Source organism: Saccostrea cucullata, unplaced genomic scaffold (assembly GCF_032062105.1).
Source record: "Saccostrea cucullata isolate Sc308-1 unplaced genomic scaffold, CSIRO_AGI_Scuc_v1 ctg1966, whole genome shotgun sequence".
Classification (NCBI taxonomy): domain Eukaryota; kingdom Metazoa; phylum Mollusca; class Bivalvia; order Ostreida; family Ostreidae; genus Saccostrea; species Saccostrea cuccullata.
Window position 1 is genome coordinate 113,451 of NW_026918157.1, and position 26,922 is coordinate 140,372.

A 26,922-nucleotide genomic window follows, 5' to 3' on the forward strand; every position below is an offset into this window, starting at 1 on the left:
AAATGATGAAGGAAAATCGCGAAGAAATACGACAAAATACTGTTTTATTGAACCCCATCTTCCTCATGCTGTTCAATTTAACGATCGGCGTTGCCGATCGAGCGTTGACAGGGGTGCTTATTTATATGTAAAAATTTTCGAAGTACCATTGTTACCTGCTTATAGAGTTTTTGTCTCCATTTTGACTCGATACGCAAAGAACGATAAAGTAAAATTCTAAGATGATAACAAGCTTTTGACAAATTAGTCGATACATGTAACTTGTGTAATACATGCATAGATATTGACAAACGCAGTAATAGAATTTTGCAAATTCCATGGTCGCGATACTATGACCTTGTAAGCAAAATCATTTAAACTGTCGTTATATTTTTTAACTAAGTCGAATCGTATTATTTTTGCAAGCAACTAATTTTTTATGTATTTTTTGCAAGTTCCTTAGAAATACATTGAAAAAAAATCCCATTTTTCTATTTATTGGATGACTTTTGTATTGACTACAAGAGCATTTTACATTCTGAAAAATCAGCATGGTCTAAAGACATACGACATGAAGCGTTTAAATCGTGATTTGACGCAGAATATACACAGGTTACGTGTATGCGTAAAGTTAATTATGTCAATAGATCTTCAAACAACTTGACTTTTTCAGAATCCAACATCCACTCATCGTAGTACAGACCTTTTATTGTCTTCAAGAACTTTGGAAAATTCAATCGTGCTTGGCGCAAAGTCTGCGGATCTTTGAATGAAAAGAGGTTATACGTCTCTTCCTCGAATGAACTCCAAGGGAACATCAGTTCAATGTAAGGATTTCCGCAAAAGAAATGTGGTAGGAATTCTGCATTAAGACTAAGTTGAAGATATCTAATGAAGTATCCTAATGCCTCTTTCACTCCACTAAGTTGTTTTTCTTTGCTAGGTATTGTCAAGAATAGGATGCAATATAGGCAAATATTTTTAAGGTGGTAGGATTTTACTACACTGTCTATCTGAGATTCACCAAGTGAATTGCGATTGAAATTGCGCAAAGCACCCTTCAGTAGCCTACAGGCGGTCAAAATGTACCGCTGACTTAGGTTTCTGCGAGCTACGTCTAAAATATGCTTTTCATATCCACAAGTTGAATTTCGCCATAGAATATATCTGTTGTTTGATGAAATGAACTGGTTACTCTCACTGACCCATTTCATGATTCCGTATCTTTCACATGCCATCTGTCTATCATTATAGGATGTAGGGTGGTAATGGTAGCACTGATGAAAATCATGAACCGTGTATGGATCTGGTACTGTATCAGACGACAAGCAAAGGGCGGGAACCAGGTCAGCTTCTAAGACTATAACATTTACACCCTCAAATGATTCAAGTTGCATTTTAGCAAGTCTTTTCAATCCACTTCGGCTGTTCACCCGTATAGTAATTTTTAAGTTAGGGGCGTTTACACTACGAATCATTTGGTAGTTTTCACCTGGAATTGTCATTCTCTGCAACTGCTTGTTAATTTCGTCCCTTGATTCATCCAAAAGAGATGTGAAAACTTTCTTCTGGAAGTTATTCGTGTTAATGTATGTCCCCCCTAATTCATCCTCAAGTATACTTTTATTTCTCATCCATGGTAGAACTTTATCAGTATCGATGATTTTCTCTTTGAAAAGGCCAGGCAGTACTTTACCATAACGATCAAAAACATCCTCTTTCTTGGTCTTCAACCCATCAATTCGAAAAGGTAAAATGAAATCAAATTCCAATGGGTCACAGACCTTTAAACCTTCTCTTGAGCTACCTTGCTTTATAAAAGTGTCATGTAATACAAGTCCTGGAAAACGGATGTTGGCTGCTTTTTTCATTTCACGTGCAATGACCCTGATAACATTGCCCATAATCCTACAGCTATCTTCCCAATCAGTGTGATTTACATGCAAATCCTTTACTGTGAAGTATTCGCTGATGCCACTGTCTCCAGGCCCAGTTTCAAAAACTGGCTCTCTCCATTCGTTATATTTCGAACCAACTCTAGCGCTTGATGTTAACCTAAATTTGATTTTAAAAAGTATAAGATTGAACAGTTAATGTCAGTATCTCAATAATCATTCATTTGATATGTTGATCATCAAATTGAGTTTTACACATCACATCAACATTTTCCATGTTTTCAGTTACATATTTTTTTAACCTTAATATCTGAAGCCCATAAATGCTTATATGTCTAATAACAAGGTTTACTCTACTTGTAAACAAAAACATTTAGGTCATTTATGGTCCATGTAACACTTAACAATTCAAATTTCTTCAATGATTTCGAGTTTTAAATTTTGCTACAATAGTTAGCTCAAACTCAAACTTATTTCGTAAATTGAAATTAAATATTTTAGATCAAAAACGTAAACTTTCAAATTTAATTTCAAACAAGTTTCGAATTTTGAAGTTTTAGACTTTTACTTTAAATATTCAGAATTCAAATTCCAAAAAAAGATTTTGACATTATAAACTTTTGTGTTTTTAATTTATTGCTTGTTTGAAAATTTTACACTTAAGATTCTAAGTTCATTACAATGTTCCGTATTTTGATATTTTAAAATTAACTTTAAACTTCGCTGTTTATAAAGCCTAAACTGCCCCAAGTTATGTTATGTCGTATAACATGCATGTATGTTAAAGTAAGCTTTATTCCTTTAAACGTCTTTTAAAATATGATTGAGTCAGAAATGTATCAATCGATATTTATGGCACGCCAAATTCACAAAAATGAGATAAACCTAGTTTCACATTTGATAAACTAGGTTTATCGACTGTAAACTATAGTTTACAAACCGTAAAAATTCGTTAAGTATAGTTTTCATCTGTAAAACTATATTTAATGGTTGTTAACTATAGTTTATGAATGATAATCTAAGTTTATCTGTCTGTAATAAGCGTTAACAATAGATTTTGTTGATAAACATAGATTCACGTTTGTAAACTATAGTTTACAATCGTAAACTATAGTTAAAAGTTGTTAATCATAGTTTCACAAATCATGAAACTATATTTATCAGATCGTTAACTATAGTTAACAGTTTGTAAACTATAGTTTACAAATCGTGAAACTGTATTTATCAGATAATCTATGTTTTGCAATCGCAAATGATTGTTTTCAGTGTTAAGTATAGTTTACGGTTGTGAAACATAGATTATCGCGTTAACTATGGTTTACAGATGTAAAATATAGATTAACGTTGTTAACTATAGTTTACAGTCCGTAAACTATAGTTTACAACCGATAAACCTAGTTTATCGACTGTGAAACTATGTTTAGCTCATTTTTGTGAATTTGGCGTGCCATAGATATTCATTTCAATTTCCATTTTCAAAAATGTACAATTTGAAGCCATTTAGAGGGGATTCTATTTTCCTTTTTACAATGCTTGTACGAAAATTTAATTATAAAAAATGTATAAACAGCTACTTAACTCATTCTTACATATATACAGGTATTTTGAGTTGGAACAGCTTCAAGATTTTTTAAAAGCTTTTAAAATCTTCCCTTAAATATCTATCTAAATTAATAAATATGTTCAATTTGCATCATTTTTTTCAACTTTGCTGTTAACCTGCTGTTCAGCATGAACATTGCGAGCTAGCAGATCGATTAATTCGAATTTCAGTGTCAAAATTGTTTATTGGCTTCTCTCTCTCTCTCTCTTTCTCTCTCTCTCAAATAACAACATATTTACCTTGTTACAGTGGCAAAAGTTTCATTGAATCTACCACAACTACAATGTACGCTGTTAATCTTTTCTGGACTGAAATTTGAAAAAAAAACTGATTTGTGGTATTTCAAAACACGTGTATAATCAGTTTTATCTCTTTTCTCAATTAAAGTCAATATATTGGACATTCTAGAGCCCCCATTTCATACAATTTGTGTATGTCCTTTACATAAAATTTAACTGTCAGTTATTATTCAAAGTATAACCAGTGAATCATGGTAAAGACTTGATACGAGTCTCCATACTTTATGTACATTACAGGTCAAAGTCCTATTAAGAGGTCAAATTCAAATATCATGTCTTTATCTACTGATTGTACTGATTTTTTTATGCATTTCAATATATTTAAATTCAGTATATCCGAAATATCTAAAATCCATGGTTTAAGTGTTCAAGCTTCATTCATACTACACCCTGATCCCATCTCAGTCGTTTCAAGGTCCTTTGTTTGTCCTAGTAACGACTTTACATTGCATGTGAATCTACATATATGCATGTTCTATTTTTACATAACAATGCACTCAAATACCCAGTATAATGGTATCAATATATTTTACTAAAACAAATAGTACCATAAATAGGTGCAGCTCATATATATTTTGTTTTACATTCATATCAAATAGTAAATGTATGTGCATGGTGTGAAACCCTTCCTGTTTTCAAGACAACTATATATATAGTAACTCACTTGACTTCACTTCTCCTTTCGGAACTACGTTTACACACATATGTCAGGCAAAACAAAAAGGCAGCTGTAACTGCGCCAGCTATAATGGTGATGCAAATTGGTAATGGATCATTGTCTTTCATGATTATGGAGCCCAAAAAAATTCTCCAGGTGTGTGGATCTTTAATTATTATGCAAAGCAAGATGGTACATCAAACAAGCCTGAAATAACAAATTTAAACTTAAAAAAAAATAATGCAAATACACTCCACTTGAATCTGTCAAGATCTCGCTACACATATATTTACTATACAGCATATCTTAAATAAGATGTGGAGGAATCCACTTAAAACTTTATATCTTAAATGAAAATGTAAATTGACAACGAAATTTAAGTTTGTATATAAATTCCAGCCTGTTAGAGGAAATGCTACGATCTCATTTTAATTCTTTGATTTTAGGGAAAAGGAATTATTAAAAGTCAGAGTTATTTCCTTATTTCTGTTTTGAATTTCTGGATCCGCAAATAACAGCATTTGCCAAAGGAGTGCAGGCGTAGGGTTCAAGTTTCCAAGCACAAAAATCAAGGTTATCATAAAGATGTACGTCAACTTTAACATGTTTAAATTCTTCTCGATAAAAATTTCCTAGCTTCATAAATATTAAATATACAGGGCTTTCATTTTTATATTTTTTGCTAGTTCTGAAGAAGTTTACAGTGGCCGGTTTACTTTCAGCAGATTTTAATAAATAAAATCTGTTGATTTTTCATTGTTTATGTTAAGGCCAAATGTTCATCCATATAAAAGTGTTTCCCAAGAATGAATATCGAATTAGAATCATTAGTTAACACTTACGTAACAAGTGTTGTTTTCTTTTTGCAAAATAAAAAAAAAAAATTTGTATCAATATAAAAAAGAGTAATAACACATTAATACAAATCTAAATAGAAGATTGATATGATTCAACAAAGAATTAAGTACTCACTTGCAGTTAACCATGTTCTACCTTTATCATGAAGAATGTACGGTAACCTTGCACAGTTTTAAACGCATAGAATTAGCTTTGTTTTATGACATATAGCTAACGCTCTCACAGAAAACATCAAAATAAGAGTAAACTAAAAATTTTTAATTATCTACAGAGTTTTCCGATTTCCCAATTATGACAATGGGGCTTGGGAAGGGTGTGACCTTCGAGAGGAACATTCACCACGACTCGTGATGATTTCAGATCTCACCGTTTTGCTCTGTCCACATTTCGTCTTGTTTTTAAAAGTTGACTTTATAAAAGTTTATATTACGATTAATGTTTATTTATCGTATCATTACGTTTCAAGATCAGTCGAAGTGATCTGTTTGATTTAAACCTCGGGTTATAAAAACACATAAAAGTTATATCAAACCACAAACAATAAGAGATCCTGGATTGATAACAATGTAAGAATTAAAGTCTCAAAGTTTTTTGATTTATTGGAATTCATTTTCATTGAAATACTCTCAGAAAAAACGGCATGCTATATATGTAACATAGTGATGTGTTCAAAATTTTCACACAATACATTTAAGGAATTTCCACCCTCACAATTTTATAGGTTCAAAATACAAAAAACTGCATTTATTTTCATTCAATATACTTTAAACTTTCCATTTATTGCAAAAAATGTATAGGTTACCATATTATTTAAGATGCGAAACATAAATAAACAGAAGTGTATGTCAACATAAAAAATTGTACATTTTTTGTAAACATTATTCAGAAAAATATGTGAAAACTTGTTAAAATGCATAATTCTGATGCTGAGTGTTCCGAAATACTTCTTACTTAAAAGATACTTTTGAATTGTGAATATCAGGTAAACTATTTTACAGAAAAGCAAATGCCTGAATGAAGAGACCTTAGAAGGAGTTATTGCCCTTGTAAACATTTTTTAAAGATTGAATAATTGATTAAATATAGAAAATATGCATTTTTTAAATTCTTTAACTAAACAATATTTATCATTACACCTATTGTAAAGCATTCTTCCAAGAGATATCATTCTATAAGGTAGGGATTTAAACTAATTACAGTTTTTGCAAAAACCTATGACATCATAGAAGGGTGGAATTACCTTAAAGTGAACCATGTGTTTCCAACAAATCTTCGAATAACATGACTTTATCGGAATCTAACGCCCACCCTTCGTAGTAAAGTCCTCTCAATGTATCCAAGAACTTTGGCAAAATCAATTGTGCTTGGTGCAAGGTCTGTGGATCTTTGAATGAAAAGAGGTTATACGTCTCTTCCTCGAATGAACTCCAAGGGAACATCAGTTTGATGTAGGGATTTCCGTAAAAGAAATGTGGCAGGACTTTTGCATCAATGCTTAGTTGAAGATATCGAATAAAGTATCCTAATGCTTCTTTAACTCCACTAAGTTTCTTTTCTTTGCTTCGCATCGTCAAGAAAAGGATGCAATAGAGGCAAATATTTTTAAGGTGATAGGATTTTACTACACTATCTAGCTGAGAAGTGCCCCGTGAATTCAATCTAAATTGATGCAACGCCCCCTTCAGTAGCCTACAGGCAGTCAAAATGTACCGCTGACTTTGGTTACCTTGAGCAACATCTAAAATGTGCTTTTCATATACACAGGTTGAATTTCTCCATAGTATATCTCTGCTTTGCCTCGGGTCCAATGGGATGGCATTGGTACTTTCATTGACCCATTTCATGACTCCGTATCTTTCACACGAACTCGGTCTATCTTCATACGATGTAGAGCGATGTTGGAAGCTTTGATTAAAATCATCAACAGTGTATGGATCTGGTACCGTCTCAGAAGACAAACAAAGGGCGGGAACCAGGTCAGCTTCTAAGTCTATAACTTCTAAACCTTGAGAAGACTCAAATACCACCCTATCTAATCCCTTCAATCCATTTGGACTTCTCACCTGTATTGTTATTTTTAAGTTAGGGGCGTATACACTACGATAAATGCGGTAGCTTTCATTCCAAGTTCTCTTTCTCCGTAACTGCCTGTTTATTTCGTCCATTGATTTGTCCAAAAGGGATGTGAAAACTTTCTTCTGAAAGTTATTCGTGTTGATATATGTTCCCTCAAAGTAATCAACAAGCACATCGTTTTTTCTCATCCATGTTGGAGGCTCATAATCATTGATGATTTTCTCTTTGAAAAGGCCAGGTAGCACATCACCATATCGATCAAAAACACCCTCTTTCTTTGTCCTTAAACCTTCAAGGCGAAATTGCAAAAGAAAATCAAATTCTAATGGATCGCAGACTTTCAAACCTTCTCTTGAGCTTCCTTGTTTGATAAAATTGTCGTGTAAAACAAGGCCGGGAAAATGAATCTTGGCCGAATTTTTCATTTCTCGTGCTACAACTTTCATCACCTTGTCCATAATCCTACAGCTATCTTCCCAGTCTGTCTGATCTACATGCAGACCTTTCTCAATGAAATATCTGCATATGTCACCTTCTCCATGCCCAGTTTCGAAAACTGGTTCTCTCCATTCGTTATAATTTGATCCGATATTGATACTTGATGTTGGCCTAAAATCAAGAAAGAAAGTTTTTTTTAAAAATCCAGAATTTGTAAAATTTGTGTACAGTATTCACAAGTTATAGACACGGTGGGTGTGACCGTCATCATGAAATTCAAAATACCGTATAAGCAGATTTTTAGCGAGGATTTAATTTTGGCATTATCAGCGAGGGTTCAAAGATCGCTAAAATTGAATATCGCTAAAAATTAATTGCGCTTTATTTGTAATCTAAACTACTTTAGTGAGCTTTTTAAAATCGCAAAAATTACATCTCGCTAAAAATAAAATACAATTATTTTTAAGGACAAACCGCTAAAATCGCGTCTTGCTAAAATTTCCACTTATACTGTATTTTATCTAAAAATTTTAAAAAAAAACCTCAGTCGTTGAAATTTCTCCGTATATTTCTTTGAGGAGCAAAAATAAGCAACCAAATATAAATTGACTCGTGTTAAGAACTAATTAAAATCGGATCCTTTGATCCGCTTACCTAGATCGCTAAAATCAGATCCTTAGATCCATTCCCGAAGATCGCTACACACACTCGTGTAGCCATCTATGTGAGCAAATCAAAGGATCTGATTTTAATCACATTGATTCGTGTTTCTGTTGTCAAATTAAGTAATGAGGGAAGTTTCATCAAAATCGGTGGCCATGAATTCCAAAATGTTTAATTGTTTGCAGATCATTGTCCCCTTTACGTTTTCATCAGGTTTCATCTTTTTGATATTAAAAAAAAATAATGTATAGATCCTAAATACATAAGAGGAATTTATAAGCGGTATTTATTTTTGTGAGAACCACCGCTTTCAAAGTAAATTGCTTGTATTTTTATGTTGTTGAAATATGTTGATGAACATTCCCCTGTCGAATTGAAGTTCTCGCAATTTGACGTCCATTAATCATTAAGTGTACTCTTGAAAATCAAGGGCTCTACGGTCTACCATAGACTATAATACATATCATGCAGTATAAAAGAGAGTTAACCTATTAACTTTAATGTGTGGAATATTACATGGCTAGATAATAGGGATTTTTTACGTTTAAATATGTCGAACATAGTTCTAGAGATTGCGCTTTTGTATCCATCACCTCTCTTTCTAGTATTATTGCATTTGATTATTAATTTATTAATTATCAATAAATGATTTATATTTACCTTCTCACCATGGGTGAAGCTTTACTGGATTTAGTCCAATCCCCAGACGAGCTAAAAGTGAATTATTTTAGAATAACAAGAAGCCCATGGGCCTTATAAGTAACCTGAGCATCATGGAGCAACTTTCCAACCTTTCCAACCATTGAATTTGGTTTGTTTTAAACCAGAGGCCACGGCATTCAAATTTTTGAAAGAAGCACTTTTGTTGATAAAAACTATACACTTAACAGGCCCAGCTTATATAAAACCCACGTGCAGAGAAGAGGAACAAGAAATGTATTTCAACCAAATTAGTGATATTGTGCAATAATCCGCATTGTTATATCTTTAAAAATGTGTTCTTATACAAATCTATACAAAAAAAAAAATCGAACAGTCTTTCAAATGTATTACTGAGCGGGCATGAAAAAGTCGATGTTTGATCACTGAGTGAAATATTGGACCTGTCGATGAGATGTGGACCGCTTACGTCACAATATGGGCGGAGCTTAATCTCATTCGCTTTCGCCGGTGTTCAAACGTGATGGACCTGAGGTTACATCACGGAGGATAGTGAAAGATATACATGTATGTCCAAAAGAATTGAAATGAAAGGTATATTAACAAAACATTTATTGACTGTATTCTCGGGCAAAATGCGTTTTGTCGACCCTCGAACCAATGAAACTGTCTGCCTTCGGCCTAACGGCCTCAAGCAAGCAGTTTTGTTCTTAGGTCCGACAATGCGCATGCTGCCCTCAAACTAAGTCAATAAATGGATAGTGCCCCACCCAACAGGAACCACTGACCCTTAGACCACATATGACACAATTTTGGGAAAGAAAACCTTGCTCATAATAAAAGTTTAATTAATACCAAAGAGCAGATTTCAAAGCATTGATTCATTTTCAGTTTATTACGGTACCCCTGACCCTGGGACATTAAAATTCACAACTTTGGAATAAGGACCATTGCTTATCATACCTATATAAGGAGTTCATCTGCTACTGGAACCTAAGAGCAGAGATTTTCAAAGAATCAATGCATTTTTACTATGATATTTTTATCATATTTATACAGCCCCACCCTTACACGAGAACCCCTGACTCTATGGCCCTGAAATTCACAATTTTAGAAGAAGCACCTTTCTTCATCATAACAATGTGTTTAGATAGTTTGTTTCATACCCAAAAGCAGTGAGGAAGATTAAAAAACAGAAAAGATTTTCAAAGAAACAATGCATTTTCAATATATAATATATATAGCCCCGCCCTAGCACTAGAGCCCCCGACTCTTGGACCATGAATTTGCCTAGAAGACTCACTGCTTATTACAATCATGCCAACAGTTCAACCGCTTGATATCTAGGAGTAGAGAAGACGATTTTCAAAGAAAAGTAGAAAACATTAATTTTAATGGTTTTAGCCACACACCCCAGGCCCAAGAGGGGCAGGTGCCATGAAATTCAACATTGTTGTCCCCCATTAGCCCCTTGGTGGAGTGGTTCCAGAGAAGAACCTGAAAATGTTCAAATGTTCGCACGCAACGCACAACACACTAAAGAAAACGATCGTCAGACAAAAACAGACAGCAATACACATGTACAGTGTAGGTCACCAAAGCTTACTCTGGTTACTTGAAAATTTATAACTATACATTTTATGTACTTTAAAATCAAATAACATTTACAGAATACGCATGCAAATCAGATTGCCTAAATATGACATAGGCGTCGGAACCGGGGGGGGGGGTAGGGGGGCTTAACCCCCCTCCCACTTTTTTTTTTGCAAAAATAGACATTATATAGGCATTGAATATTGAGATTTACCTTTTTTGTTGGCTTACCCCCCCCCCCCCCCACTTCCGATTAGCCCCCACTTTCAATTTGCTTCCGACGCCCATGTATAAAATAGACAAAAAGTGAAGATTTAAAAATCGTTCGAGTTATAAAGTAATTATTAACGAATCTTTTTACAGTGTTAAAAATTTTGATTTCCTGTTTTGATAAAGTTTTACTCACTTATTTGGTCTCTCCTTTTCGGATCTAGGTTTACTTATCAGGTATATCGGAAGGGCGATTGCAGCTGCCCCAACTATGGAGGCGACACCAAGCGTTAATGGATCCTTCAATTTGTCTCTCATAATAGACAGAAAATCCTTTTGTTCTTGATCCTTCGACATAATTATACGAAGCTAGATGATACAACAGAAAACCTGAAGAAGAAAAAATAAACGCAGAAAATGAGTTTTGTAAACCTGGTTAATGACCACCAGTTTGTTTCGATTAAAAGTTAGTGGTCTACATTAGGGAGTTCATGTGAAAATGTCACGTGCTTTTTATCAAGAATTTCATTCATAGCTAGTGCGCCTTGTACAACGTTATCGTGTGCATTTGTTGGTCTCCTGATAAATGATAGATATTTCATTAATCTTTTACAAATAATTTTTTATGTTATCATTCAAAAATATTACATTTACATTGTAAATATCATCATCAAATATGATAGCAGGCGAAAAGAGCATTCAAAATCAATCACGCTCCCGATACCTAATAATACACAAGATAAACATCGGCGCCATCTTAACATGCTTAATTGGTTTTGTCTCTGATATATTACACTAACTTAATATATTTTCGTCTTCAACTCCGTAAAAATAATTACCTGTAACCATATTCTTGATCTCTCAGTTTTTACGTGACACATTAATGTTAACATGCGACTTATTTATCTCATACGTGTTGGTGATACAGGCGGTTGGATAAACTTATGCTTTATCCACGGGTAGATGCTTTATCAATAGCACTGCCGGTTTTGACACGATCCCTCTCTTCAAAATTTTATTTGAAACTTTTATTTGTGAAAATTATTGCCCTAATGAATGATAAAGCGGGATAAATATCGTTAAAAGCCAGAAAAAGACTCGTTTATGTCAAAGATGTGTCTTATTTTATCAAGGAACCTGTATTGGCTACTTGAAGACAGATGTTACCCCCCCCCCCCCCTTTTTTTTTCGGAGAAAGTAAAGCCTAGCAGTTAAGTTGTTGTTATAAGATTCCTTTCACATCTTCAACAATGCTTTCTTATATTATACTAGTAATACTGCATATGCCTACCTAGTAATGTAGGTGTTACTTACCATGGATCAACAATGAATCTACAAGTAGGCCCCTAGCCTTGCCCAACATGTTTTGTACTGCCATCGGACGTCCAAAGAGTTCATTTTGACGATCCCCTGGTCCTTACAACTTTCAGTCAGAAGTTCGTTTGATGTAAAGCTCCAGCAATTGTCACATAATATTTCCATTTCTATTTTTTTCTCTGTGATAACTGTTTGAAAGTTGTGGGAGTTTATTTCTTGATAATTCTGCCGGAATGTAAATTAGACAGGTCGATAGGTCAGCAGCTTAGGAGGCCTAATACGCATGCAAATCTCGTGCGCATCTGTCTCTGTGTCTGACGCTAAGGAGGCCAAATATGCATGTACCTGGTATTGGCATGGAAGTCCTCGTGTAATTTAAATCTATTAGTTTACATTTTTAATGTCTAAGTCTACAATTTTATTTCACTATGAAATGGAAATATAAGGAATTACTGTCTAGTTAGGAGATTATGCCAGGGACATCAACAATAGTGGGAAACATGGGATAATTTTAGCATAACGGGCTTCGCCCGTTATGCAAATTATCCCATGTTTCCCACTATTGTTGATGCCCAGGCATACTCTTCAAACTAGACAGTGATTTCTTAAATGTTTTCAAGATGCAGGTAGCAAAAATTCTATATCTTTAACACGATCTACTTTCTTTCGAGGCATGTCAACATCAACAGTGGTCATCAAGTTATACGTTCATCAATTTGAATTAGCAATCATTCAGTAGTTTCGCAGGGGATGTCTCAAAGTTTTGTTAAAACGAAAGTCGTATGAGATAAATAGAACATCTATAATTGTGTGATTTGATGTTGGCCTTATCCAGCTCGTTGAAATGGTGTATGTATATACCGGTGTCTCATTATATCGCGGTACTTAATTCTTTTGCATAAAAAGTGTAATTTCAAATTTTTACTTTAACTTATATCAAATGATATTTATAATTCTAACTTTGGCCTAACTTTTTAGTGTCAGATTATTTTCCAAGCTTGCATCGTTTTATTTGTGGTCTATTTTTAAAACAGGAAGTCTAATTTACCTCCTAAATTGGAGAGTCTCATTGTATCGCGGTATGGGTAAATATGGACACTTGTACATGATATGGACCTCAATTTTTATTTTTGAATTTACGATGTAATTCTGCATGAAAAATAAACAGTTTTTCTAATTAAAGACTTTCAAGAGATGAACTTTTTAAATATTTTGTACTAGGTTATAAAATTTGATGGGTCTGCAAATCTGTAAAAATTACGTTTAATTTGAATATTTCTTTTTCCAAACGGATGTTCCATACTTTTTAATCATCAAAAAAGTAAAGATCCAGACAACATCAAGATTGTCCAGCAACAAAAAGGATATAGGCTATGTATCCAAATTTTTGCAATATACCGCGATACAATGAAACCCACGATATAACGAGAATCGAGTATACACCATTTCAACTCGTTGGATAAAGCCGATATCAAATCACACAATACAGATATCCTCTATCAAACTGCGACTCATTTATGTCAACATTCGACTTATCATTTCTTATGTAGAATACATGAATACCTGTCTATGTTCTCTGCATCACAGTTAATGACGCAATATGCTGATATGACGTCACAAAGCTCTGACTGTTCGCTTTAGGTCTAGGAAAATATCAAGTTTTGGCAAGAATTATCCTTATTCGATTCCATAATTAATTTTGTCGTCTTCTTAAAAATTTCAAGGCATAAATTGGTTAATTTTTGGCAGTTTCCTGAGCATTCGAAATGGGAAAGTGTTAAACGCAACACGCGAAAAATAGGTGACGTTTGATGACGTTACAGCGCACCGGAAAGCAGATGAGTTTGATTTAGATGGTGTAATAACACCCTGAGTGACTTGAAATTAATACAGAAGAATTTTTTGTAAAAAAATCAACAGATCCTTAGTATAGAATCGAAATGGGAGTGTTCTTAGGGAAGTACGTCTTTCTTGATCGAGTCCCTAGGTTGAACAAACATAGGGAAAAACTGCTGTAATATTGTAATAGCAAAAGACACTGTCACTGTTGACCGTCAATTTAAGATTTTCTATTAGTTGAATAGTGATGGGAATATTGTTCGTAACTTGCTAATAAATCATCAGAAGATTGCTTGTTTGTGTCAGGTTGGTTCCTCAACTGTTTATGGAGACTAAATCATGAAATTCCTAAATGTGTATAAGTGGGACTTTCCCAACTTTATGTAAATTATCACAAAGATGAAACGTAACGCTGTTGCGAGACAACTTGTCCACGACCTCACCGGACAACCCAGGTACAAACACAAATTTAAAAAGAAACTAGAGGTATACTGTGAGCACTAATCTCATTAGGTGAATATCCCAGCCTCCCATATGATTATAATGGTTGAGTCCATGTTTTGTACACGGAGACTCGAAATAAGTGTCAGATCTATCAAGACGTAAAATAAGACTGAGATGCACAATGACATTTTGTAATAAAGAATCTATGAAAGTATCATCAAATTTTAATCACTTGTATTAAAAGAGTTGCGGATAAGAGATGGGTACCCTTCAATATTACAGGGAAAAATGACAAAAAGTCAATGTGCCAAGAGGCTATGGGAAACCCAGAATATGTTTCCGACCGTAAAGTAAAATAGAAAGTGCCCCGGCAATGGCAAGGAGTTATATAACAAAGATTCTGTGAAAGTCTCATTTAATTTCATTCAGTGGTATAAGAGGAGTTGCGGATAAAAGATGAGTTCCCTGGTCAAAGCATAACAGAAGGGCGGACATCCCAATCACAATATACCTTTCCACTTTTTCAAGCAGAGGGTATAATAAGATATCATATTTGGAAATTCACTAGGATGTAACATGAAGTTGGTCACGTGATCAAATCCTATAAAGCCCGAAATATTTCAGTATGAAAGTTGCACTTGCGAGGCATTCAACATTTATGAGTAAGTCGTTAGAATAAAACGTATACCCCACCCCACTTTTGACCCCTTCTCTGCCTTACGGTGTTATGAATTGCCGTATATAACTTTCCACACATGTAGTTTCTAAGCAAAATACATTAAGAATGTATAAATATTATAAATACATTAAAAAATATAAACATTAGAGAAAATAATTTATTGTAAAATATCAGATATATCAAATAGAAAGAAACTCTAGATATAACAACTTGAATGAAATACATGTTAATTAACAAATGAATGATGAATACATGTTGTAAACATACATTATATGACAACAAATGCAATATTCATACAACTACAACAAGTATTTCTATACAGCTTTCAATTTTATTTTATTTTTGCTAAATAAAAAAAGAAGAGATCCATGAGCCACAACGTTCATCTGAGAATCTTTGGCTATTAGAATCTTCGGTTCTTCACCGAAATCTTCCTTGTAATATCTATTGTGGCCCCGCCCTATCTCCGGGATCATGATATGAATTTTAAATTGTAAACTGCCCAAGGGTGCTTACGCATTTGTTGCAGCATTTCTGGCCAAGACGTTTTAAAAAAATGTTTTTATATATTACATTGAAAATTTTTGATTCCCTATTGTGGCCCGCCTTACACAGGAGGTTATAATTTGGACAATTTAAAATCTACACTATATCAGGATACTTCCACATAAGTTTCAGATTTCTAGTGGTTCTTGAGAAGAATTTTTGTTATACTAGTACATATAGTGTATATTTTTTCCATATATTTCAATATAAAAATCGGATTCGCTATTGTATTTAAGACCTCCTGAGGTCATGGTTTGAATAGTTCAGAACCTACACACATCCCGGAGATGCTTCCACATAAATTTCAGCTTTTTATATCATGTGTTTTTGGCCTATTGGTTGTTGAGAAGATGATTCCACCCAATGTTGTCTTTTCTTGTTTATCACCCTTTGTAAAGGGTTTGGACCTTCATTTGATAAATTTAAATTCCCCTTTACCCAAGAATGCTTTGTACCTAGTTTAGTTTAAATTGACCCAGTGGTTCTTGAGAAGATGTTGAAAATGTGAATGAAGAGTTTTTAGATGGAGAGACGGGCGGACGACGGACAAAGTATGTTAAGAAAAGCTCTCTTGAGCTTTCAGTTCAGGTGACCTAAAACTACAAGAAGTAAAAAAATGAGTTTATACATTCATATAAATGGAAATATGCAGTAAAGAAAATGGGGACGTCTTTTGGGAAAATAGATGATGAACTGTTTTAAAATACTTTCTTTAAAATGTAAACAAGCCATTAAAAATATTATAAAATACTGTATTTATCAAACACACATTGAAAGTTCTATGTGATACAATTCACTGATTGCTTTGTAACCCAAAGACATTAAAATTTAAAATTAAGGAGAATATAGGTTACATGTAAGAACCCCTTTTGGCCCTCGATTTGAGTGTTGTCATGATTCCACATTAAAGTTTGTTGTCATTGCTCTTACGGTGGAAATATTGATTTCAAGTTTTTTTTTTTTGTTTTTTTTTGTGAGGGGGGGTTACACAAAGGTCTCAGGAAGTTCACAAAATAAGCCATTTTCAAAATTCCCGTAATTTTTCATTGATTGTATAGTACATTCTTTTTCAGAAAACATAGATCAGAAGCTTGTCTATCCACCGAAACATATTTTATGCACTTGTGCTCCTTGTGGATAACAATATCAGAAAGGCAAGTTTGTATTCTCTGTTTCCTTAAGTGAAAAGTATCTCAAATATGAGGAAATTCAAGCAAAACCGAAGAAATTCAGTAAAATGTCCAACTTTGGCACCCTCTTGTACCCCTATACTTTTTAAATCAAAGTTATTGCTGTTTTGAACATAAGCAACATTTACAGTTCTTAACTACAAACTATCACAATTTTAACTTTGTTTTGAATTTTACATCAAATGATGGGCTAAATTTAGCCGGTATCGTATCTTGTCCTTCGTGTATATTTTTTACTTAAATAATCCGAGGCCAGAATAATTAGACGAGGATAACAAAATTCCTTTTACATTAAAACCAAAGTAATTATTTCAAATACTTAACAAAACATGCAAGAAAAATAAAAATGAATGCATAATATAAAACATTGAATGATCCGATCTACAAAACAAGAATCTTGACATCGTGTCAAGATAAAATGTATCTCTCCCTCTTAAAAACCCCTTAATCATATGTTAAAGAAGAAATATACTAGTTTTCGTCAGAATAGGACGATTTTCTCCTCAGTTTGGACTATCAGTTGGCGTGGCTTTCTCGGCGCTACGTAATGGTGAATACTAGTAGGTCCTCATTGGTTGAGAAATTAATAACATCAGGAACTTAAAATTGTTGTTGACAACGATGGGACGACTTATGCCCCACCTCTGTGCCGTGAGAGAACTTTTAATTGGCTATTTACTACACCAGTTGACATTCGGTCGCATTTCTATCATATGTATATTTCAACAGTGAAGGGAAGCTGTGTAAATTTCAGAAGCTAATTAGGTAACGTCGAGAATGCCACGCCTTACTGAAAGTCCAAACTAAGCGTGTAATGGTCCTATTCTATTCGAAATGGTGCACCTTTAACGTTTTAAATTAATTGTTCCTTCTTTCGAATCAGATGACATACATATTATATATGATGTTCTACTCAGTCTAATATACATGCCTATTATTAAGTCACTTAATTTTAATAGATATGGTATTGAGGTGGTACATGTACGTACGTGTTTGAAGTGCTTCAATAACAGTGTAATGAAAGGTATGCACTATGCATATGCTTAAATCCTGTAAGCTTATAAATAGATCCAATGAATCTGTCTTTTGAGCAGCACAATAAATATATCACAGCAAAATAATAATAAAATAAAATCGTCTTATAGTTGAGACACTTTTCTGAGTAATATTTCTCATTCTGCAACAAAGACCAGCCTCTTAGGTTTTTTATTTCCACCACTATGGCCGAACTTGGGATCATCAATTCTAAGCATCTCTGCAGCTTGTCTCGCCATTTCCATTCCGGAAACTGGCCCTCCGCCCTTTGTTTGGGAAATAACACGAATCGTTGGATTGGGATTATAAGCGGGTCGACGTTCATGCCCCTCATACGGAGGTGGTGGGCTCATAAATCTGTCTTCCTGGTGACCGTCGTGTGGGTGGCCCCTAGGAGGCTGTGTGGGTCTTGGTGGAGGCTTTCTCGGGATGTTTTCTCTCTTGCCTGCCCTATCCTCCTCATCTTCTGGTTTTCTCTGAGGTGTAGGTTTAACTTCGTTCACCTTACGTGGAGGCCTGCGTCTATCGGAACGTCCGCTCATTGTTTCTTCTCTAGTTGATCTGTCTCCGGGGTTTGTCGGAGAGTAGCCACGGTCTCTCGACTCTCTATCGCGGCGACCGGGAGGCATCCCATGTTTATCAGTTCGTTGTTTTTCTCGTGAGTTATCCCAGTGGAGGTCATTTCTTTTCATTTCCTCATCGGAGTCGTATCCTTGTTTTTGGGGCTGTCGTCTACGATTTGGCGACCCATCATAATCATCGAGGGATTCCTTTGTAGGACGGCGTTTATGGTGGTCTTTATGATGGTCGTTGTAATCCATTGGATGGTGATACATATCGTTTTGATGATGCATCATCTGCATCGGAATAACATTTGGATTATTATAATCAGACGGACCCGAATAAGCTGGTGGCATTTTCTTGACCTCTGTATGCTGATGTCTCCTATCGTCTCCTTCTTCCGGTATTGCCCATGGTAACGGCGTATCATGACCTACCCCGACGTTGACGTCAGAGACGCTGGCTTTAGATGCAGGTCGCATGTGACTTACAGCCGCTACCTTCATGGCAGTGTTTTGTGGGGATCCTCCCACTAGTGACGTCTTGTCGTTGTTATTCTGTGTTATGACGTCATGACATTCGTCTTCAGAATCATCATTATCTTTCTCCTTTTCCTTTTTCTTTGAACACAGATGCTGTCTACATTTATAGCAGCAATATATGGCGCTACAGCCACCATATACCAGTACGATGCAGGGTAATACGAGATACATAGCAAAGTTATTCTTATCCTCGTAAAACTCCTCTATCTGTTCGAAAAACGTTTTACTTTCTTCGACAACCACTGGTGCTGACGTTGTGGCGTTAAGGAGCTTTCTTCCAAGTCGTCCCTCGACATGCTTTTCTGAAGATAGTACTGCATACCCTGAAAGAGTCGACTGTGACGATTCAACATGTTGCAAATATCAAAAAACAAATATATTTCTCTTGAAAAATTTTACCATCAGTACAAATTAATAACTTTGCATGACATATCGAACAGTACATATTGCATAAATAACGATGCAGTATCATTCCAGTGATAACAAAAATATACATGTACCAAATGCTTCGATTCTACATGGACATTTTGGAGGAAAGTTTGTGTGTTTTTAACACTTTCAACAGGAACAGATGCATTATTAAATTTTTATAATAGAATGAAAATTTTTTTTGTTACACAAACAATCATGTCTTTAATTACCTTCAGTATAGGAAACTGCCACAGTCAATACGAAGCAGAAAGCTCCCGATATCACTTCCATGTCTCCGACCTAGAGGTAAGAATCCTGAAACAATTAAAAAATAGGCTTGAAATATCCTCAATCTATTGTTCACCTTAGGTTTGTGTTTTAATCAATTTCTTGGTGTTAGAAGCAGCTCATTTTTAAATATTGCATTCCTTATTCTGATAATCATTATAATTACACTCTGTAATAATTGTGTTGGATTCCGTGAGATCAAATGCAGCTCGTCTTGCGTGGATTAAAGAAAATCAATCGAACTCCAACAAAAAAAGGTATAGAGATTCATAATATAAATCAATAAAGTAAGAATTAGCTCTGTATTGAATAAAGTAAGAAATTATTACAAGGGCTCCCAGAGTTCAATAATAATATGTCTTGATATCGGTTAAATCAAAAAAAAAAAAAATTTTTAAATGTATTTTTTAAATCCTCTCTCTCAGAAAAGGAAAGTTGTCGATGAAAGCTATCGTCTTTATCTTATCACGGATGTGTCAAAATTATTTTAGTGTCCTAAGCCTTACCCCTCTATAATCCTTATTCTAATGTAGCCAAATAAAATTCAAATTATTAAAAGTAATGCATACATGTTGCCAATTCAATGATTTTGATTACTTTAAGAAAGGGGAACTTTTAAGAATTTTTTTTTCATTTCGGACAAAGTTACAAAAATGAAATTTGATGTATAGATCCGACGTTTGTAGAGATACTATGAACTTATTGCGGTTGAAAATTAATGCATCTACACAACGCACTTTTTCCAAAGTGCGTTAATTTTACTTTTTTTCAGTTAGTATGAGAAAAATTGTTTATTCCCGGACAATATAATGACTTTTTTAAACAGTTATTTGATAAGTATTAAGAGGTATAAAAAAATATTTATGTCTTTTATGCAATTTTATTGTTTATGATATAAATTGTAAAGCTGCTATTTTGGCCACAGTATAGCAAGTTTCCCCTCCTTTTCTCCATTCTCTCTCTCTCCCCTTTCTCTAACCACACTCTATGATTGCTCTCTCCTCTCTTCCCTCTCATTACGTCTCTCTCCCCCACACACTCTCTCTCCCTCTCTTCCCTCTCCATTCTTTCCCCTCTCTCCCCACTCTCCACTCCCTCTCTCTCACCTCTCTCCCCACTCTCACCTCTCCACTCCCTCTCTCTCACCTCTCCACTCCCTCTCTCTCACCTCTCTCCACACTTTCTCCTCTCCACTCCCTCTCTCTCGCTCTTCCCTCTCTCTCCTCTCTCTCCTCTCTCTCTCTCCTCTCCTCTCCTCTCCTCTCTCTCTCCCCTCCTCTCTCTAACTCTCTCTCTCCCCACTCTCAAGAGCGGAGTATGAGAGAGTTATCATCTCCCCACTCCAACCAGGAGTAGAGAGTCGAGGAGGCATAGGAAAAGGGCAGGTAAAAAGAAAGGGAATAGATTTCCCTAACCTATGACTCTCTCTCCCAGCATATTTCCATTCACACCACTTTCTCCCTCTTTCTTACATTCTCTTTCTTTCCTTTTCTCTTATTTTCTGCTTTACCACATTTCGTCACGTATTCGTCGTAGAAAAAATTGTATACGGAAACATTATTAATCATTCATAGTGTTTTAAGTCTGACACTACTATTATCACCAAAATTTACGGTACTGATTAGTTAGATTCAAACTAAATCAAAACCAATAATTTCTAATTATGATTTTGAACATTCTTGAAAATTAATTTTCCAAAGAAACGTATCTGTTCATTTATAATTGTGAAATAATCCATAGAAATTTGCAACGCATACAAAACGTTTACGCTAAGAATAGAGCTATTGAACCACTAAAAGTGCCATGTGTGATTCCCATTTCTGCTTAAACATTGTATGTGTATATCAGATTTTCAGTTTAAAATTGTTTTGCAACTTTTATTGGTATTCAAAAAGATTTTGTACATGATATAAACCTACATGAGTATCTACATGTACAGCTGTTGCAAATTTTATTTTTCTGTAATTTATGCATATGATATGACAATAAATATAAAACTAAATTAAAAGATTTATATCGATAGTGAACATGTCACTTAAATGATTCTAATTCCTTTTATCGTTGGTGTACATGTTTCTGGCCAACAAGGATTTGATATGTGTATGACTAGTATTTGGTTTACTCTTCTGACGATTTGGTGTTCACTATATCGCCTCTGGTGTAACACTGCCGCCTCTACGGGAACCTTCTGAATGGGGTGTCAATTGGTTGGTTATTGGACCAATCAGTTTTATGGGGTTTTTTTCATTCCAAGTCATTCTGTTAAGTCCCGAAGTTATGGATAAGGCGGGGGTCAACATAATTTAAAAAAAAATGTTTTACGGTAGATTCAGAAGAGAAAAAAATGTCCGTGTACCTGTGATGTACTTAGTTGCTGAGGAGAGGGGGTGAAGGGGGAATTTTCATTCAGTCGACATAAAAAAATTCATGAAACTAATTTTATTATATTCTGAAAATATGAATTAACTATAAAGATTATAGGACATATGATACATTTAAAAACCACCTTGAAATCCGAGGCAGATGCAAATTCTATTAATATCCATGACCCCTTCTAATATATATAGAAAGGTCATGTGTCGGATTTTAAGGCAATTTTTAATCAGCAACGTGTAGATGAAGGATAATAAGAGATAAAAATAAAGAAAAATATTTTAAAATAATAATTATTTTTTTGTTTTTAAATTACAGAAGTGAGGTGCATCGTAAAAGGAGGGTCATGTCCAAAAGCACATTTGGTATACGGGCCCAGAGATGCCAATTACGACAACCTCACCTGTTTTCCTGGTTTCGAATCAATTTTTCAGTTAGTATCAAATCAAGCGCCCTCTACTGTTGCTGACAATAAAATCTGCGGATCAAAATTATTGTAGAAATGAATTATCTACATTAAAAGTCTTTCCTTCATCACAATATTTTAATGGTTCAAACTCAACTCCAAAGTACAACAAGCTAATTAATTCCGGGAATCCGTGTCTCCCGCTGAAGGAAAAAAGGGGAGGGTGCTCAGATTGGGGGTTGACCCCCCCCCACCTCTTCCCTGGATTTGCAGAATTATTAAAGTATTTCCATCAGTACATTAAAGCTTGTTTTGTCTGTAAAAATATTTATTTATATGTAATAAAAGATAAAGGATTAATCAATAACTAATCAATACTAAATTAAATTCAGAATTAACATAACGTTAAAATATGAAAGGTCAAAATTTATTCAAATACTATGAATCTGTGTTTCATTGAAAAAAGTGTTACAATTTAGGTAAATTATGACAATGTTTACATGAACATTTATTGCCAATCAATTAAAAATTGAAAACGCGGATAAACATGTTTTATTTTCAGTGAATTGTTGATTACATCGTGATTCTGAGACGTACGAAATAATGACGTCGCACTAACGTTATATAACGTCTTAATGAAATTATATACGTTTGTTACAAATTTGTAAAACTTTAAAGTTTTTTTGCGAGAAAATGAGCGAGAACACATATTAATTTTTTTTAATAGATCGATTCTAAATTTATCTTAGTTTCATTGTGTTGAGTAATATAAAATTCGTCTGCGCCGTTTTTATATTACAAGCATGGTTTTGAATTGCGTTTACCGATGAGAAAGGCGCATTTACTATATATTTCATTGTAATAGCGTCACCAGTTCTCATCAACATTAGTGCCTTTGAAATACGATAACAATATAACCACGCAGACAAATCTCACAAAAATTTTAGAGAGTAAAATTTTAAACGAGAGGATTCAGTTGAAAAATTTTCAGAGTATGTTTTCAGGCAGACAGTAAACCCGCGATCTACCTTAATACAAAATATTTATCATATATATTTATAAATGATAGTTTGTACACGTCATGCGTCATAAATTCTTCATTCCAGATGCTAAATACTATCATTTAGTAATTGATAAAAAAAAAAAAAACTCAGTCGGGATTAGAATCAGGTGGCTTTCGCATGCAAAGCGAGAATCTTTCTCCTTGGCCATCGACGAACTTGACATGGCGAAGACATGTTTAAATCATGTTAAAATTTTAAAAAACAACAACAACAAAAAGAAAAAAAAAAACAAGTGTGTCTAGATAAGCCTCTACCAAACATTTTGTTAGGGGGTTATGGTATAAAATTTACCAAACATTTTGTTAGGGAGTTATGGTATAAAATTTAATTGCAAAAACTCAAAAGCATCTTGAGATATCGCCCGAAAATGAAAGTTTTATACACATAAAATGCATGAATTTACGACCTTGACCTTCGACCTTTTGACTTCAAATTTAATAGGAATCTTTTCAAGCCATATAGGAGTTATGATGTAAAATATCATTGTAAAAGCTCAAAGGTTTATTGAGATATCGTGCGAAAACGAAACTGATAGAATACAGATTTTTTAAATTAATGATTTTGATCTTTTCACCTGAAAATCAATAGGGGTCTTCCTCAGCCATGGATAGTTTTTGTGTAAAATTTCATTGCAAAACCTCTAAGGCTTCTCGAGATATCGTGTGGAAACGAATTCAAAGCATTATGCACAAACAGTACAACAGACGGACGGACAGAAGGACGGACGGACAGACAGACCGAAATTAATATCCCCCACTTGCAGCGCGGGACAAAAACAAATTGCATATTGTTTTTCAAAGTGCGTTGGCACTATGCATACCTTGGGAAATAAAAAAATGTTTCTGAATGAACATGGTGTTATTTCAAGATTTTTGTAAAAAAAAGTCTTGTATAAAAGACAAATAAAAATCAAATGAAATTAATCTTTTGTATTAGCTTTGTAAAAATTATAGTAAAGTACTAAAGAGCTATATGATATTCTTGAGAAAACAATCAATAACTCAATAAGCGGTCTGTATTGATTCAGCGGCTTCAGTTTAGTCAGGTTATTATTTTTTCTTGTCAATTTCAAGTTTGCAATCCCTCAAATGTTTCTAATATATTTTTGATTGATTTAGTTAGATTTAATTCATAATCAGGTCTTACAATTGCAATGTAAAACGCAACCCATGTTAAATGAAAAAATCGGTAACTAATTAAAGTCGTTATTCGACTATGGTAAGTGAACAAAACAGATTAACGTAAGCTAAGTTGTGTTTTATTGAAAAGAAAATAGTAGTCGTATACTATACATATACATATATGTATTTCGGTTCAGAGAGAAAAAAATATGCGCAGATTGTATTTCTTATATTGTTAAAACGTATGTTCTTTAATTAATTGGGTCAATTAAGAAGATTTTCTAATATTCAAAAGTGAATCTTCAATTTACTAAAATTAAAGTATCCCTTTTGTTTTAAAGGTGCATAGACACAGATTTGAAGTTAACGTTTTCTGTTTAAATATTACAACTTATATATTTTAATAGCATTTCACACAAAATATATTAAAAATCTTATTTCATTTAAAAGTTATTAAAACTTCAAATTTTTAGACGGGTTTGATTGACACATCCTTGCACTTTGACAAATTTTAATTTTATTCTTGATACTTAGGAAAAGTGGCAATCTTGTTGTGAATAAATGAAAAATATTAAAACTATAATCCAGAAAATTCAGAGTAGAAATGTTCGAAAGCAAAACATACACAGTATATTGACATTCCGTGCAGTTGTGGTGAGCAGATTTAACAATTAAACGCACCCGGTGAATCGTAAACATGAACAATAACAGAGCCCGTGTACATGTCCTGTTTAGAAAAACTGTGTACGTTTCACGGGTGTGCCCAATTTGCTAACCTCTATACACAAATTTGTGAAAGTGCAAAGATGTGTCAATCAAACACATCCAAAAATTTGAAGTTTCAATAACTTTAAAGTAAAATAAAATGTTTAATACATTTTTGTGAGAAATGCTATTAAAAGATATATAAGTCATGATATTATACAGAAAATATAAACTTCAAATCTGCGTCCATGCACCTTTAAATGTATTAACCATAGGCGCTTGGTTTCTGGATGGTGTATTTTGTGTTTTATGTGTTTTTCTAGGCGTGTATGAATACCCTCATCAATATAAAAATGAAAAATCGCTGAAGTTAGCACGTTTTAAAATGTCATATTACTGAAAGAATATGACATTATTAAAACATACTCCTGGGTATGAAGTTTCGACTTAGCTGGCAAAGGGATACGTACATGCACGATACATGGAGAAATTTAGCTATGAAAAAAAAAAATCATAGAGAACTAACTACTTCAGAATGCGGTTACATTTGTGGCGTAGTTACATTTTACCACTTCAAAAAAAAAAAAAAAAAATTAAATGTGTTTGCTTGTCTTTATTTTCTTCTCTTTTCGGTCATTCTCATCTTCATTTGTCAAATTTCTTGTTTGAATATTTAGAAAAAATAAAATCGAAATAATTTTAAAACAGCAGATCTGAAATCTTTTTTTCGCAAATCATAAATATACGAATATATACTTAAGAATAAACTCTTTGTCTAATTATTCTAAACATCGTGACATTTACTTACATAACAAATCAACATTTCCGAATTTCCTAATTACTTCCCATTCGTTCTTGTGCCTTTCTATAACAACATTTTTCAAATGTCTTCTATTTTACAAGATTTTTTTTTAATTTTACCTAATCAATAGAACATTGAATTCATTACTTTTATTCAACAATGCTAACAACATATTCAGCTCCAAGGGAAATGACACTATTGAATTTTGACGTGGTCTCATGAATATAAAAATTGATCGCAGAAAATGGCTTACTTCGTATTTGCGATCGCTCAAAAATTGAAAAAGGACGAGCAAATACCAGTCACGAACAACAACAAGTCGAGTGCTTTAAGTAATAAGGTTCTGAACATCGATTAAGTCATTGAACATCGTCGATATAGTAAGAATCGATTAAGTCTTGTCTTCTTTTACTTTGGTAAAATGGTACGTTTTCAAGTGTAAATACGAATAATTGTCATTTCAAACTCAAAAACAGAAGCTTTCAACTTAATTTTCGAACTCTGTAATGGAACAAAAGAAAATTGATTTTCAATACTAATTTATTTTAGTTAAAGGATTTCTAAAACATTCTATGTTTGTTGATTATGAACGAAGGTCGGTGGTTTTCTGTAAATAACAGTACATATTGTACTGCTTCAAAAGTGATAAATTTATCATTTTTTGGAT

At 33.8% G+C, this 26,922-nt stretch overlaps 2 protein-coding genes across 3 annotated transcripts; both read right to left on the reverse strand.

Moving 5' to 3' along the window:
• Positions 1-464: 464 nt before the first annotated feature.
• LOC134258466 (uncharacterized) lies at positions 465-11,324 on the reverse strand. 2 transcript variants are annotated; one of them, XM_062741033.1, is made up of 4 exons: positions 11,129-11,324; positions 9,130-9,180; positions 3,717-3,785; positions 465-2,034 (listed from the first exon to the last, which is right to left on the reverse strand). In XM_062741033.1, exons 1-4 carry the CDS (start codon positions 11,287-11,289, stop codon positions 615-617), a joined length of 1,701 nt encoding a protein of 566 aa, XP_062597017.1. In that variant the 5' UTR covers positions 11,290-11,324; the 3' UTR covers positions 465-614. The 2 variants fall into 2 exon arrangements, with proteins under 2 accessions (XP_062597017.1, XP_062597025.1); XM_062741041.1 differs by lacking the exon at positions 9,130-9,180 and adding an exon at positions 4,441-4,641 and having other exon boundaries at positions 466-2,034; positions 11,129-11,197.
• Positions 11,325-17,889: 6,565 nt separating this feature from the next.
• LOC134258443 (uncharacterized) lies at positions 17,890-19,812 on the reverse strand. Its single transcript, XM_062740999.1, has 2 exons — positions 19,727-19,812; positions 17,890-19,408 (listed from the first exon to the last, which is right to left on the reverse strand). The coding sequence occupies exons 1-2, from the start codon at positions 19,785-19,787 to the stop codon at positions 18,120-18,122; spliced, it is 1,350 nt and encodes a 449-aa protein (XP_062596983.1). The 5' UTR covers positions 19,788-19,812; the 3' UTR covers positions 17,890-18,119.
• Positions 19,813-26,922: the final 7,110 nt, after the last annotated feature.

What these genes read in the sequence shown, in the direction of transcription:
- LOC134258443 (XM_062740999.1), bottom strand. Translation starts at nt 19,787, where the DNA reads ATGGAAGTGATATCGGGAGCTTTCTGCTTCGTATTGACTGTGGCAGTT. An exon ending in GGCAGTTTCCTATACTGAAG is followed by an intron (nt 19,409 to 19,726) that starts GTAATTAAAGAC and finishes CGACTCTTTCAG; the next exon opens with GGTATGCAGTACTATCTTCA.
- LOC134258466 (XM_062741033.1), bottom strand. Translation starts at nt 11,289, where the DNA reads ATGTCGAAGGATCAAGAACAAAAGGATTTTCTGTCTATTATGAGAGAC. An exon ending in GCTTCACCCATGGTGAGAAG is followed by an intron (nt 3,786 to 9,129) that starts GTAAATATAAAT and finishes TTCAAATTTCAG; the next exon opens with TCCAGAAAAGATTAACAGCG. An exon ending in ACTTTTGCCACTGTAACAAG is followed by an intron (nt 2,035 to 3,716) that starts GTAAATATGTTG and finishes AATCAAATTTAG; the next exon opens with GTTAACATCAAGCGCTAGAG.